This window comes from Malurus melanocephalus, unplaced genomic scaffold, assembly GCF_030028575.1.
Source record: "Malurus melanocephalus ecotype Western Australia unplaced genomic scaffold, MMel_1.1 scaffold_164, whole genome shotgun sequence".
Classification (NCBI taxonomy): domain Eukaryota; kingdom Metazoa; phylum Chordata; class Aves; order Passeriformes; family Maluridae; genus Malurus; species Malurus melanocephalus.
The window spans coordinates 896,395-912,665 of NW_026623396.1; the positions used below are offsets into that span (position 1 = coordinate 896,395).

The 16,271-nt window shown below is 37.8% G+C and overlaps 1 protein-coding gene across 1 annotated transcript in view; it reads right to left on the bottom strand.

Annotated features, from left to right (window-relative positions):
* The window catches only part of THSD7A (thrombospondin type 1 domain containing 7A), a 192,247-nt gene that overhangs the window by 16,269 nt on the left and 159,707 nt on the right, over positions 1 to 16,271 (bottom strand). Inside the window, exons 15-22 of the mRNA XM_057372134.1 lie at positions 14,693 to 14,871; positions 11,695 to 11,700; positions 10,041 to 10,174; positions 9,261 to 9,414; positions 8,285 to 8,426; positions 7,694 to 7,809; positions 2,298 to 2,415; positions 379 to 524 (exon numbers count right to left, since the gene is read on the bottom strand). Of these exons, the coding sequence (XP_057228117.1) occupies positions 379 to 524; positions 2,298 to 2,415; positions 7,694 to 7,809; positions 8,285 to 8,426; positions 9,261 to 9,414; positions 10,041 to 10,174; positions 11,695 to 11,700; positions 14,693 to 14,871 (995 nt within the window). The remainder of the gene's footprint in view (positions 1 to 378; positions 525 to 2,297; positions 2,416 to 7,693; positions 7,810 to 8,284; positions 8,427 to 9,260; positions 9,415 to 10,040; positions 10,175 to 11,694; positions 11,701 to 14,692; positions 14,872 to 16,271) is intronic.

Below are 16,271 nucleotides of genomic sequence, written 5' to 3' on the forward strand. Positions count from 1 at the left end.
GACATGTTTCATCACTTCTGAAACAAACCAAAAAATCCAACCCAAAATTTCTGGTTGCTGTTACTTGTTTTTTAAATCATGGAGCTAATTATGCCTTTGAATTGCAACCACAGCAGTATGTCAACTGAAGGTATCTTCTAACATATGAATATATTTTTAGCAAAGATGCTGTTTGGTACCAAAGTCTACATTTATACTTTGAATATCTGCAGGACACTGTTGTATCTGTTGACAGATATGAAATCTAAGAAAGAAAAAACATGTTAGTTTTTGTATAAGGGAGGTGGAAGCAAATTGTTCACAGTGTTGTGAACGAGGTATCACAAATATTCCTGGACCCACACACTCCCTAATTTCAAGGTCTCCCATAGCTTTTACCTCTACTTTGCATGCAGACCATTGACCATATTGCCATCGATAACAAGGCTTTACTGGACAGGGCTTGAACTGCTCCATCTGAGAAGGACAAGGCCTCCCATCACCCTGAAATGGCTGATTTATAGTCCTTCTTCTGATCATTTTCCCTGTAAAAAAAAACAGCAATATAACAAGCAACAAAGAGGTTAGACTGATTTATTCCTCGAGATGGCTCTATTTTGCTGAACAGTGTTGTATTTGAATAAAGTAATTTTTCCCAGATTTGACAAATTGGATTGTAAAGCAGATCTGTTGGCTCTTGTCTGTCATGTGGATTCATATTTTCCAAGTCAGACACTTTATATTCTGTCATTTGTTTGTTCTGCAGGAATTGCAGGAGGATGCCTGATTAGGATTGCTCCTGTAACAGCAAACAAAAGCAGTAATTTCCTAGTTTGGAAACCTGAGAAAATTTATTCTTTATGAATGTGACAACATTTGYGGTATTTCAGTGGAGATTCCTGATCCTCAACTGGAATTTGCTGCTAGAAGAGCCAGCATGTCCTGTCCTTCCCTGAGTTAACACAGCATCATGTGTCCCATAATTCTCTGGTTCCAGCAAACAAGAATCTTCTGCAATTTTCTGTCACTGTCTTTTGGAAAACRTTACATGCAGATTTTTCAGGAGATGGAGAATTTTTCACTCAGGCCCAAAGAAAATTAAAATACAGTTGGTTTATCCAACATTAATCTTCTGTTCAACCATGAGAGATATGCTATCCAGTTTCACGGAAATACAGGTTCTCTTTCAAATATGTACATAAACTGAAAGAGGAAGCCATTTTTACCATTTTAGCAATTTTTCCTTATTTCACCTTGCAGTGGACATTGAACCATTATGCTTCATTACAGGGAACTGAAAATTTCCTTCTGCAGCAGAAGTAGTGGTCAAATGGCTGCCCTAGAGCTGTCTCCTCACAAAAGATTCCACAAAATCAACACAGCTGTGGTATTTTAATTTATATATAGATAAATATAAGAGCCAAGTCTGAAAATATATGTACGTATTTAAATTTGTATAGTGAGGCTCATAATAAACTAAGGCATTACACACAATTACCAACATAACACCTGATGTAGCCGGCCAAAAGAATTAATCTTTAATTCCACATTTCAATCTCCTGCATTTGCAGGAGTTGAGCACTCTAATGATAATGACACAAATCTTTTGCTGAGAGCAAGCTACACAAGCCACCATGCATCAGCAGAATAATATCAATCTCCCAGACAGCTGTGCTCACTGCAGACAGCTCGAAAGGTGTTTGCCAAGTGGAGCCTCATCATTCTTGAATTCACAGCTACTCCTGTGAGATGTCACAGGAGAAGAACAGATTTGGTTGAAAAGTACTGGAGGCAAAACTCCAAAGAACAGCAAAGAGCAGACTTCTTACTCACAAAATACTCCCTCAACTATATGGATGTTTCCATGGGTGCACAAATGCAGTTAAAATTTATGGTCATTGGATTTATTACATGGCTATTACTTGTTGAAAAAGGCCAGTTACTTCCAACTGGTTTTCGTAACTATTTTAGTTCTCTAAACTCACCACTAATAATGAAACTCAAGAGAAAATCCTTCCCTCCTCTTCTCCTTCCACCAGTTGAAAAATAAATATTCAAATAAATGTTTACTTTTGTCTCAACATATCATTCACTGTATTTCACTTTTTTTCCCCAGAATCAGAGAATCTTTGGACCAAATTCGCACTTATTTTCAGTGAGCAGTGTTTCGCTCAAGCTGAATAAGGCTGATTTAGTTCTCTGTCATTCTCCCTAGCTGGCTACATTCTTTAGTTCTGCAAAGATAGGAATTATTACTTTTATGAAAGGAAAAAAAAAGAGAACTCAGTCTTTAAAATATGCCAAAGGTATGTACTGACCTGTAAGGCCACATATTTGAGAGCATTCAGACCAGGTGGACCAGTCAGAGAGCTGACAGTTCACAGGACATTCCACCACGCAGGACATATTCATTTGCCATGTCTTTTCCAAACCAAGCTGAAAGGAAATGTTAAATGATCAGCACATTTAAAATTCTTACTTCATATACTGATGTTTATATACATGCTTAAATCCTATTTTCATAGGATTTCATTTCTCCACCATTTTCTAAACTAAAACCTATAAATGGAGGGCTTAATCTCYACAGTATTAACTTTTACAATAGGTAAAGGCCAAAATAATTTGTTAAGTATTTCAAAAGATGAATGCAAAAATACTGAACAGCTATTAATAACTGAATTGAAGTGGTACTAGAAGCCAAGTTCAAAACTAGCAAATGGAGGAGGAGGAATATATATTGGACATATGCTGCAGATGCTAAATATTTACRAGAGCTCAAGAGAGACTCAACAAGTTAATGGAAGAGAAATGTGAGAGTTTAAACACACAGAAACCCCACCAGACAAATGCAGTCCAAGAGCTGGAAACAGGTGGAGGCTAAGAAGGAGAAGATAGAAACTTTTATGTTTGGGCTTCTCACTCTTCCTTAGGCATCTGCTTATGCCTCTCTTGTTTTCTTCCTAATGTGCTGTATTGCTGTGCAGGATTATTCTACACTGCATTCTATTCTCTTCTATCCTATCCTATGTAAATTATCCAGGCAAAAATATTGACAAGACACTGACAATGATTTCTCAAGAAAAAAATACCATCTTTGCATATTTTTCTGAAAAACTTGGCCAAAACCAGAATCCTCTAATATCCATACGGTTAAAGCTCCAGTTGCTGCAGGAATATGAGAGAAGGTGACAAAATAATCAGACACAGGTTTTCCCAAAACTCCATTCTGTACTCAATTCATCCCTGGGTATGATTTGGCCTAATGCCTGCCCCAGGGAAGGAAGAATTTTATGATCATGCTTGGGGCATGGACCAATGACTACATGGTCCTTTGGTCTGATCCTGAACAGCCATTTCTATGTTCTTACAAAATCCCATGCTCCAGATTTTCCCCATCCATGGAAGGAAAGAGATATTCCCACTAATATATATGATGCAAGATGAAATATGACTGACAGCAAAAATGTTAATATAACAATACTAACACCTGCATCCCTGCACAGCTTCAGAATGAGTTAGAAGGGTAGATCAGTTATAGGATGTGTGATATAAAATGTGAAAAAAATATCAATCCTGCCAATGTGAACAGATCTACAGCTTTCCAGCACAAAGGATTGTTCTCTTCACTGGATTTCACCAGCAGACCTCAATAATCATTGAGGCCTTTCAGAATCCAAGGTGACTGTGAGTATCTTCAGCTAGAAAAAATCCCCACATAATTAAAATTCTAAAAAAAAAAAAGGAACGAGACATTTCAAAACCTATTAATTTTAATGACTGGAAAGGTTAATGGTATAAAACCAGCAGTTAAGACTTTAAAAAGGAGATAAACTCACTATTTCCTACTAAATAGAAGCATAGGGCAATAATTAGGCACAACATTAACATGCCCTCCATAAATAAACTACCATAAGTACTGAAAATGTCTCCTCCTGATAGACTCRCCAAGTTTTAAATTTGCATTTGCAGTACCATTTATTGAGACAAATGAGGGTTTAGACCTCTGTTCTCTCTTATACGTCAAAGAATGAGTTCTTGGCTTTTCTCAGTGTTCAGTATAGCCTTGATTATACAGCTATCACACACAGACAACACCTGAAACCTTTGGATAATCTGGAATTTGGGTGATTAGGAAAGTAGAGAACCCTCTTTGAAGTCCACATTTGGGTCAAACCTTCTGAGCAAAGGCTTTTAATCCTGCTGAATTGATTCCTGCCAATTATAGAAACATGACTGCTCTCTTTCAGACTCGTCTTCTCAGCTGGACTTCAGCAGCTCAAGAGGGAAAAGTCCAAGAAAGATATTAACAGTGAAGAGGAGAAAGCTGAAGGCCAGATTACCCACAGTGACCTTCTATTTGCATGTCTTAGATACTGAAGTGCTGCTTAAATAGATCTGGGGAACAATTGACAGGCTGAAATTTGATAGTATTCAAACGTTCTGTTCTCGTCCCTCTCCTTCCATGAACTGATGAACCACAATTCAACTTGAAGAGCTTAAAAAAAATACTTTAAAAAGTGTTCAGTAGCTCCCTTACCCTAAAGCCTTTGTTCTGGATGAGCTGAGGTTTCTGACTCAGTGATATCAAGTACTGAAAGCAACCCCTGTGTGCTCTGTGCTCCTGGTCACACATGTCAGGAGCAGCAGGCTGCCAGACCAGCATGTTCTTTAAATCCGGTGATCCACAAGAAGTGTCTGTATTTGTTTATAGGAATGTTTGGCACCAAAGATTAAACCCTGCTGCTGGAGGTTAATCGTGTAATCTGACAAGCAGACTATTCACCAATAMACCAGCAAAATCTGCTTTTTATTGCAGACACAACTGCTGGTTTTTAGGCTTTTCTCATCTTTAATTAGAGGTAAATTAATTTAAATAAGTCTATAAATAGAAATATGACCAGGATCAGCTTGCTTTAGGTGATTCAGTTTTCAAATATTCAAAGAAAGAAAGAGAAGTTCTTGTGATGTGATAATTCTGTAGAACTAGAAACCAAGAAATCCAGTACTACTGTGCTTGACAGTTCAAAGAGAACTATGTTAACATAACCAGTACTTGGAAATAAGCTCTAGAAATTGATTTATCTTGGCATTAATCAGGATGACTGGTTACCTTCTTTAGCTGATTGACTCAAATAAACACRAGATCATATGGGACACATGAGGGAACCAGAACACAGGGGCTCAGATGGAATGTTAGTATTTAACTGTGCTGATGCTCATACCTGGAGATGATGGCAGACAAAATTCAGCATGAAGGGCTTTTTTACATATGGCTTTATTAGTTTCTTGAACCATAGGTTATTTAGAAACTCACACATTACCATAATGTGTCTTTATTTCTTAGGGATCAGTGTAGGTCTATCTATTATGATCTGTTTTCTTTGCATATAATACTAAGAAAGATAATTCAGTCAATGTACGTACACATAAATTKAGCAAATTTTATTCATACATCTAGTACAAAGTTTTATAGCCTAGGGAAAATTCATTAGCTAGGTCATTACAAAATTATTTCGCATTTCTCCTATTCATCAACTCTTYCAACCACATGCACCTTATTTTCACTTAATTCTTCCGCACTGCTCTTATAATGCAAAAACACAGCAGAAATCCTCACCTTGAAGGATCATTAGCAAGAAGTGCATAGTATTCATATTTTGATAATCAAATACTATCCTCTCGTGACCTGGAAAGTCACAGAGTTGGCTTTCACATCTTTAGGGTGAAGGATCTGTTAAGATCTGAACAGCTTGGCTTTCCCATTAATCAGGTTAACAGGTTTTACCCCTCAGTTATTGGATCAGCCTTTGACCTTGTTGTAGCACTGCTTACACATCCATAATTCAGCAAAYAGTCTTAACAGTGTGACCAGGGAGTGGATCAGAGCCTTCCACAAGATGTATCTCTGTATGGKCTAGCAAATCAAAAGGGCAAATAAGAATGTAGCACAGTGGTTGTTGATAAATCCAAGACCCCACTGCAGTGATGTCTGTTGGCCAGTAATTTGCAGCAAGTAGCTTTTGAGATAGAATATTCTAGCCCTAATTATTTTTCTGAGTAATAAACWTTCATTTCTTAAATGCAGGAAAGCTCCAGAGGTTTTCCGAAATGAGATTTCAGTGTAAAATTTAATCAGGTCTAAATGTTGTTTTAAATCTTTGCTTAACAACAGGAATAATTTCTTGGTCTAYGGCAGAAGAAATACATTTTCCTGTAAAATCAAATAAATATTTCTTTTCTATTGAAATATTTATATGGATGGATATTTTACATGATGTCTTGGCATTAATTAATCAATATTGCAAGTCCCTTAGAAATTATAGAAATAACAGACATTTTCTCTCTTTTTTTTTTAACACATTAACAAAATGCATTAATGCATTGTCTTATTAACTTCATAGCAACTTGCTGATAGCTAGTCAGACCCTGAGGGTTTTTTTGAGACATAATTTTTGTGGCTGTCCCATTTCTGGCAGTGCTCAAGGCAAGAGGGGGCTTTCAGCAGCCTGCTCCAGTGAAAGGTGACCCTGCCCATGGAAGGGGGTTTTATCTTTAAGGTGATGATCTCTAAGGTCCCTTCCAACCTGAACTTATTTTATGATTCCATGAAATTATGAGATTTTATTATAAACCCAAGAACTATGTGTGAAGGAGAAACATGGGAAGCAGGGTGKAAGTCTCAGCTGRAACTCTYTACSTTTGAAAAGAACCTATGGATTCAGGAATCCAGAATGTCRAAGRAGATTGGAGAAGTTTAAGTARGTGAGATAAACCATTACAAAACTAKAGCCMAAAGTAGATTATGAGTTWCCTGTSTCCCTCCACTTCTGARGAGACTCTTTTCTATAGGCAYAYCCTGAGGAGCAGCAGTAACYAGAAARGTGYCACAGAAAAGCTGTGGTGCCAAAGGTGCTTTGGAGACCTCTCCACCTTTGTCCMCCATTGCAACTAATTTTATTTCTGATGTCGCGGTGGTGGGGCAATGGCAGCTAAAACAAGTGGAGTTACTTTCCATCAAAAATGCATGTAGGATTGCCCTTAATGCAGGATTTGCATTACCTTCATGTTTCTTTCATACCACTGCCTCCACACAATTGAAAGCATTAAGACCAAAACACAAAATGTCAGGAAACCAATGCTGTCAAACTGGAGTTCAGTTTGAACATTTGCAAAATGGCTCTTTCCAAACTAAAGGGCTCCTGTCTTCTAGTTAGCTCTCCATATATGATCCTACTTAGTATTACATTCACGCTGCACATTTTTTCACACTAGCTTGGGTATCTTTTGCTTCACACAGCTGGATACAAGAAGTTAGCATTCAGCCCAGCTGCAGAATGGCACGTGAGAAATATTTTCCAACACATTGAGTAAATGATTGATACTGGCAGGTGTCCAAGACTCCATGCAGAAATTGTATCAAATTAGAATCAYGATTAGTATTCTGATTAAGATTTATTACCTTTATTCTACTTTATTAATTATTGTTTCTAAGTCATTTCCTTCAGGACATAATAATTAGCATACACTCACGGAGGCACTTTAAAGTAACCAAAGGAAATGGTATAAAAATCAGTTGAYGGCTCAGTTCATTTCAGAGGTACTTAACAATCCATGAACAGCACTGCAAAGCATCTGCTGAAGATGCCATGCAGCTCAGTTGGCTCATATTAATTAGCACCATTGGAAGGGAGCTCACTCTCAGGTATGCACTCACCTCCTCGCAGTATTTCAGGTCAACCGATTTGCCATCGCTGCGAACGCAATCGAGCATCCGCGTTTTGATGCCGCTGCCRCAGACAGCCTTCTCGCTCAGCTGACACGTGCTCCAGTCTGCAAAGCAGGAATTCATTAGCATTGCAGACTTTCAGATAGAATTCATAATGATCCAGTCTCCCACCTAATTCTGCTGGCCTAAAATAACCTTCACAAGTAACTTTTGCATGTGCAAGAGCTCACAGAGCCCAGCTGCCACACATTTTTGGAAACAGTGACCTTTACTGCAAATAGTCGATGGCGCAGTACCTTTCTGAAAAGTTCATATTTGGTTTTGTCTGTATAGATTTTGAGTAAATCACAAAATTATTTGAGAAATACTTTTCCTGGAGTTACAGTACGCCCATTTCACCTGCAAAGTCTCCATTTAGCATTTTATCTGGATCAAATAGCCTGAATGAGTTTTCAGAACAAGTTCCACAGCTGCCTCYGGGTTAGAGGAGAAAGCAGAAAAATCCATCCTGTCAGGTGAATGGAAGYGAGCTGTAAGAGGCAGTCCTGGGCTATCACTGGAACATAACACCACAAATACCTGTCACATTGTAGTCATAGTGGTAGCAGTTCTTGTTCAAAGTGCARGTTTCTGTCTCAGTGGCAGGAGGACAAGGCTTTCCATCATCTGGTTGTCTCAGGGATTCAGCTGACCTTTCCCGGACACTACTCCCATTGCACGGCTTAAAACAGAGATCGGAAACAGCTTTGAAATTTTGGCACCCTGATACCTCTTCGTGCAACATTAAAACAATCTTTCAAGCAACCCCTTCACAAAACACAAGTGTAAAATAACAGGTTCATGCTACAAAAGAAACCCTTTCKTTGTTATTTCAAAGGCAATTTAGTCTGCTTTTTCACCTTGGTACCACCCAAAAGGAAATATCCTTTAACCTGGGGACACCTCTCAATTTTGCCAACTAGTGCACGTTTCAGTACTAGTGTTTTGTAACTATTTCATTCACAAACAGGATATTGAGATGCTCACTTTCCAAATGCTACAATGCAGTGCACCAAAGCCTCAATACTCAGAGGTCCTAAAAGATTTTTATTTTTCTCTTGGGTTTTTTTGACATTTGTTTTTAAAATTGCTGTCAGGAAGGAAGGGGAAAGGAGACCCAAAATTGCCTTTGTATGCTCAGTCTTGATCTACAGACTTCACTCGTAGCAGGAGAGTGACATTTTTAGTTCAGYGACTGCACCACTGTGGAAAGGCTCAGAGCTGGGCTCAAAGACAGACTCAGAAGCCACTGCCAAAGCCATTCCACCACACAGAAAGCACCCCACAGTGGGAAAGGTGACCACTGGGGGCATTACAGTCTGTGGTCTGGAGCAATTTAGCTTAATGGAAAATGCTGTCACACTTCATTTGCAGACAACAAAAAACAACCCTGAAGACAACACTACATATAGATACTTACAGGTGTAATCAGCTCAGTATGTTTGCACAATACATTATACCTACACTTTTAAAGTATCCTCCCCAAAAAGATGTGACACTTGAGCACAAATCTTACCAAAGAGCACTGAGACCAGGATCCCCATTCAGACATAACACAGTCCTCAGGACATGGCAATGTGCATTTTCTAGCCCCAAGTGGCATCTCTTCAGGGTCACACAGGTAGTCTTCCACGGTGTCAGAAGGACCATCCACGGTGTTTAGCATGCATCTGGAAAAAAGAGCTGCACATAAACTGCATTTGCCGTGGATTTTGTATGGTATGTGCTCTACAGTATGCTGAGCCATTTTAATATTTTGTCAGTGCAGAAATGAACAAACCTACGAATATAACCTACGAATATAAAAAAAAAGCTGAAGAGCCAAAAATAACCCTTGTTTTTACAGATTACAGCCACATAAAGACATGCACATAATTTAGACAGTTCCCATCATGATTTGCTGAGAGTCCATGGGCAGGTGATTTACTTGATATTAGCTTACCTCTAAGCCAGAATAATGCAAATCATCTATAGTTTGGACATATTTTGTGCATACTTCAGCTGATAACTTTAAATCCAGAGCTATAAAAACTTWAAAAAATTACTTTCTTAGTATTAATCCTTAATTTACACAGATGCCTTTGAACTGCCAATGGATTAATTTAGGAATCAAGGTCTATATCCATAACAAGTAGACAGAGTCGTATTTGTACTCTCTGAATCTATTCTGATTRAATTAGCCAGGATATAGGTCTGGACTCAATGTTAGGCATTGCATAGWATTACATCAAATTAAATACAGCCAAAACTAAAAGTGAAAGCTCTTTAAAGTGTAGGAGGAGCAATATTGTTTTACCTGACTTTCCTTGTTTGAACGCCTTCTCCACAATTCTCTTTTAAGTCCACGTTGGTCACTTTGCAGACACTCCAGGGCTCAGTAACCCAAATGTACTGGTGACAGTCACTGTGGCAGGGGACTACCTCATACACCTGGAAACACATTCCGTGTCAGTTTTGGTGCACACAATGAGATAAACATGCAAAAGTGATCCTACAGAAAAGAGTTAATGCTCTTTTTGGCAAGAATAACAAATATGAACTTGCTGATTTAGGCAACACACTAATTATACAGAATAATACTTGAYAGAAAATTACTGAAATAACAAAAAGACAGAAGCTATAAAATGGTGGATTCTCTTATTTTCTCTGCCACTAAGCCCATGCTTTGCCATTTTCACCCAAAACATCAACACAACTAACATAAAGCCTGTAACTAGGCTAGCTCATGAGGATAAATGTTTAAAAAATGCTGTTAAACCTCAACTAGCACTTTACCTCTATCCTTCACATCTCTTCTCCACGATTCCACCCCACAATTATTATATYATTATCCCAATTATTAGTTGTGGGGTTTTTGTATTTCTAAGGAGAGGTGACCTCRAGAGAAATTATACCAATATATATTGATTCACTTTATTTATTCATTGTGTATGCTTAAAATTACTCTAATATATTTGTGTACCAGCATTAGTTCTATGTTTAGATTTGAATACAAATTTAAAATGGCATCTAATATAGCAATTTCTACATTGTTCCATGTACTGACTCAAACATACATTACAAAAAAGGGCACAGACAGGATAGACACAATCAGGAAGGACATGTTGAGTTTATGTCTCTATTTTAGAAATACTTACCTGTGCCTGAAGAAAGCATTTTCATGAACCCAAAAGAAAAAAACAAAGAGAAAAAAATAGAATTATTAGACTGAAACATAGGCATTTAAATGGCATCAATTTAGCTTTTATTATAGACAATATTCTGTTATGCCTGCAAAGCAAAAGGCATTCATTTTTTTCTCTTGGATCTCCTTACCTGTCATAAGGTAATTTGCAAAATGTTTGTCCTTGGAAGAAAAGTTTGTAAATTCCAACTGATGGGAAGAAACTGTGTATTACCTAGTCTCCTCCCCAGTTAGAACTATTTTCCCTTTTCGACTATAATGAGCATCAAACCTTCACACAGTAGGGAATCCAGTTTCCCTTAGATGAGAGCAAATCCTCAGTGTTTTTGGAGGACATTGGACTTCTCTATTAATTGAAATTTTTCTAACAGCATTAAGTGCAATCGATTCAAAGGAATAAATTGAACTGGCAGTTCTCATCCCTCCAAAGTTTCCAAGTCCTTCATGGAGTATCTTAATTATGCATAAATTACTTACCATTGCCTCAGAATTATCTTATCCCAGCTGATTTGACATATCGTTGTAAGTATTAAGTCAGCACAACTAAAACTGCTGAACAATCTAAGATTTGTYTTAAACAAGTCCTTGATTTCTTTTCAGCAACACTGCTTGTGTAAGAAAAGAGGGGTGATGGTTTGATAGTTAACCTGCAACAAAACACCACCATTCACAGAAAAGAGAATGCCTTCTACTCTAAATGTGTAGGGTCTGATATCCTGTGCAGCTGATCAACCCATGCACAAGACCATGGGCAAAGTCAGCACACTTGGGCCTTCTTTGAAACAGTAAAAGGCACAAAAGTAGGTAGTGAAACTGCATGTTAAGGAAAGTACTAGATTCTGTTGAAAATCTTTTCTTTAGAATTCTTCTCCAAAATTTCCAAGATGAGAGTAGGGAAGCCTTAATTCAGAGATATGTTTATATGTCTGACCCTGGTTAGCATAACGAGAAATACATAAACCCCACATACTCAACAACTTTTGCACTAACACAAAATTTGAAAGCCAGAGGAGAGCTCTATATTGCATTGCACATGTTAGTGGTGTTCTMCTGACCCTACTGGCATTTTTGGAGCTATGACTGAGAGCTACAGCAGTTGGGTGGTGTGAGARTTGTATACCCACCTATCCTGAGAAAAATAATGCCTGGAATCAATAAAAGGACAGATGTCCTTAATTTCTCTAACAATCTCAGATWAGTCTCTCATTTCAAATTATCTGATGGCCATTGACATGATTTTATAACAAACCTGACTCTATTATTACTGTAATTATGATGTCTTTTAGCCTAATGAAGTGAGCACTGAACAAGCTTTATTCAGTTGGAGTGTGGTTTGGGAGCCACCCTGGCATGCCTGGCCCAGGAGGAAAGACATTCAGTGACACATCCAGCTTTCAGTGTGCTCCTCCTTCCTCAAATTACAGGCACACATGTCAGCCCTGAGAAACATTGAATGATTTCTTAACAAGGTCTTTAGCATTTTATTTCAATGTTTCCCTAGCCTTACTATTGGAAAATTTTCCCAAGGCTTAACCCAAATCTGCTTGCACAGTGTAAGCCCACTGCTTTTTATCCTATCCGTGATGGASATGGAAAATGGATTATTGCCTCCTTCTTTGCAACAGTCATGTATGTGCCAGCAGACTGCCACCATTCTCCCTCCCTTCTCCTGCTCCCTAGGCTAGAAAATATGCTGTAATCTTTCCCCAGGTTCATAATTCCTGGATGGCWTCTTACAGCACAGCCCCTCTGTAAATCATAGTCCCCAAGCTTGTGGGCACCAAAGATCCAATCCTACCACCCTGGGTCATATGTATGCAAATAAGCATGCTAAATATATACGTAATAAATGTGTAACCAAAACACATTATATTTAATGATTGAAATAAATATTCTGAAAAGTCAGTACTTTTCCAGCTGAATGGTGGASTACACTTAGTTTAAATAACTAATTTAAGATTGGAATGTCTCTGCATTTCTCTGCATGTTTCTGAATTGACAGGGAACATATTTAAAAATRAAAAAAACAGCCTCTGTATTCTTCAACATCCTTGTATTATCCGTGGAGCTTACTTCTCATGAAATTACTACGTTTCAATTTTATTTTTACAACAATTATATTTTGAATCATCCATTATTATTTGGCATTTACCATGAAACCACAAATCAAATGAGTTAATGTACCAGCAGAGGGCAATAGTGTTGCATAAAAGTGGCCTACACACCTCCAGCAAAATSACCTTTGATGCAAAAAAATACAAGCCTATTAAGTACTACATGAATATTAAAGAAGGAAAAAGACTTTTGTATAAACTGTAATTTGCTTCTATTGAAACATGTTTTTCCTAATTTAAGGCATATTTAYATGCTGACCCAAATCCAGCAACCCTCATTCTAGTTCGTATTTTGTTAAAGTAGATCACAAACTTAGTTTATTAGCTGCACTTTAACACTYCTAATTTTCTAAATTAGAACTAATTACATCCCCTAAAGTAGAAAATTAGATCAACAAGCCATTTCACTTTGTGCTAGCAAAATGTCAATAGGATAATATTAAGTACATGCATTTTTATTCAAATGTAAATTGAGAGCACTTTTTTTTAAAAAAAATCTTTGAATATTTACAGAAAAGACCWTGTGGCTGTTTAATATGCCTCTGCAGACTAAATTAAATTCAACGGTAATATGAATATAAATCAAGTTTGAAGAGAATAAGTTAATTGATAAGGAATGTTTTTCCTTTCTAAAACTCTCCAACGAAAGAAGCTTCAGGGGTTTAACATGGGCTGGTGCTAAACTTGGCCCCAAGGACTAAATGCTTATTAGTGGTCCAAGGACTCCCACTGTGCTCTTGGAWCACATTTTCTGGCTTTGTTTCACTTGAAGAGGATCCAGACTGTATGGTCAGACTGCTCCATGCTGCAATATCAGTTGCAGTTAGCAGGACAACTGGGAGACTCGACTTCAGAAGTGCTTTTGTGACTGGAACTGTAGCGCCAGGGCAAGTGTACCCAAGAAAGTCGGGTTCCCGCTTCATGAGAACCCTCTAAGGGACACTGGGATGACACTGTGTGACTGTTTGAGAATTTGTTTTCTGATCTAAGATGGACAGAGAGTGACACTAAAAATCTTGCCAGTTTGTACAATTGTAATGAGACATTTTACCCACTGTCACAGAAACATAGAATGGTTAGAAGGGATCTTAAAGACCATCTARTTCCAAGCCCCCTGCCATGGTGAGGGACATTTCCACTGGACCAGTTTGCTCAGAGTCCTATCCAACCTGGCCTTGAACACTTCCAGGGATGGGGCATCCACAGCTTCCCTGTGCAACCTGTCCTAGTGTCTCACCACCCTCAGAGCGAAGATTTTCTTCCTAATATCTAATCTAAATCTACTCTCAGTTTGAAGCCATTCCCCCTTGTCCTGTCGCCACATGCCCCTGAACAAAGTTTCTCTCCCTCTTTSTTGGAGGATCCCTTCAGGTAAGAGATGTTCAGAAACACAGCCTTCAAAATCKGCATGTTAGACTGTTTTATTGTATCTAATCTGCAGTTCAGAAAATATGCAGAATTCTTTCAGATGAGGAAGTAATGAAGTTGCTGTCTGAGGAATTCTAAACCAACACACACAYCTTCTACCTGTATCTGCCCCTTTGTTACAGATGTTACACCATTTTTCTACAGCAACAAAAAATACAGATAAGAGAGTTATCTGAGGTATGGAAAAAGTGATATCAATAATGCAAATATAAATTAAATTACCTGATTGACATGATCGAGYTTTGGGCAGGGTCTTCCACCATTATAGGGTTTCTCACGGAGCCATTTAGACCGAACTTTTACCCCACTCCCACAGGATTTACTACAGCGAGACCAGTTGGACCACTCACTGAGCTTGCAGTCTGAGGGACATGGAATAATACAGGCTTCCTCAATATACCCTGTATGAATGGAAAAGAAAGTGAAATCTCTTCAGCATGTCACTTTGCCACTTCTCCCTGAAGCCTTCGTCRACTTCATTTAGATCCTCCAAAGTTTGACTTGACAGGACTGTGTGAATAGCGAGATTTCTTCATCATTAGAGATAAATTAAATTCTGCAGAAAATTGACACATATAGAGAGAGAGGCTGTGTTACAGYAGCAGCTGAGCATCCTCACTGCTCATCATTCCGTCTGATTAGGATTCACAMTCTCCAGATTTCAGCATTCAAACTTTCTGACAGCTACAGCGTAATTGACATTAAACATCTCTTGGCGGCGTCATTCTTACTCTGTATAAACAATTTGTATTTTCTTTAAGGAAAGAAWTGTTTAATTAAAGGCTACTCCACAACTGTATCAATTCAATTGCAGYTATACATCAAAAATCCAGCTGAGAAGAAATGCATCTTGCCAGCCTGGAGCAAGGGAACTTAACACCTTGTGACCTTTCTAAGGCTAGAAAGAGAGAGTAGCCTGCCACATTAATGATCTGCCGATTAACAACCATCTGCCCCCAGTAGCACACTGAATAATTGTGCTGAATGGAAAAGCAGATGCTTGGTTTGGATAAGTCATTGGTCCAGAGAGGTTGGAAGGGGGTATGACATGGTCTGCAGGGAGTAACATGAGGCCTCAATTCACTGAATGAGTGAAAATGTCTTTCTTTCAAAAGCAACATATGCCATAGCTCTACAATAAGTGTAATTTATTCCAATATTAAAGGGAGAAGCTATAAAACATCAAATGCAAAGCTGGCCTTTACTGCATTTTTACTGCAACTATATCCTGAACTCTCATCTCCCCTTTCCAGAGTCAGATCTGCAAAGTATTTAYCATAAGCAAATGTTCACTTTAAAGATTAAAATAACCTCAGTGCATTTAATATTATATTACAATATTTAATGAAAACAATTGCACAATTAGCACATATTGGGTAAGATCATTCTCACAAGATCGGCACAATTTTCTAGGTCTCAAATGTTTCAGTTGTTTCTCAGATATATTGAATTTTTTTTTAAATTTGAAAGCAATCAGTCTTTTCATCAGAGCTGAATTGTTTTTAAACTATGCTTCTAAGTAAAGCTGTTCTCTCTCTTCTAAAAGCAACCAACAGCAACCAATCACAAGGTTTGTAAAGAATCAAAACACTTAGATTTTAATTCTATATACCTATTTTTACTTAATTTGTTATTTTATTTTAGATATAGTTAATTTGTTTTAATAGTTTATCCAGTTAATTTGTTTTAGATATAAAGAAAAGGAGGCTTTTTTTAAAAAAAAGCATACAGTAGCATTCAGAGTATTTTATGGTCAGATTCATTTGATGGCTTTATCCTGCATGGTTTTACTCTGTTTAGA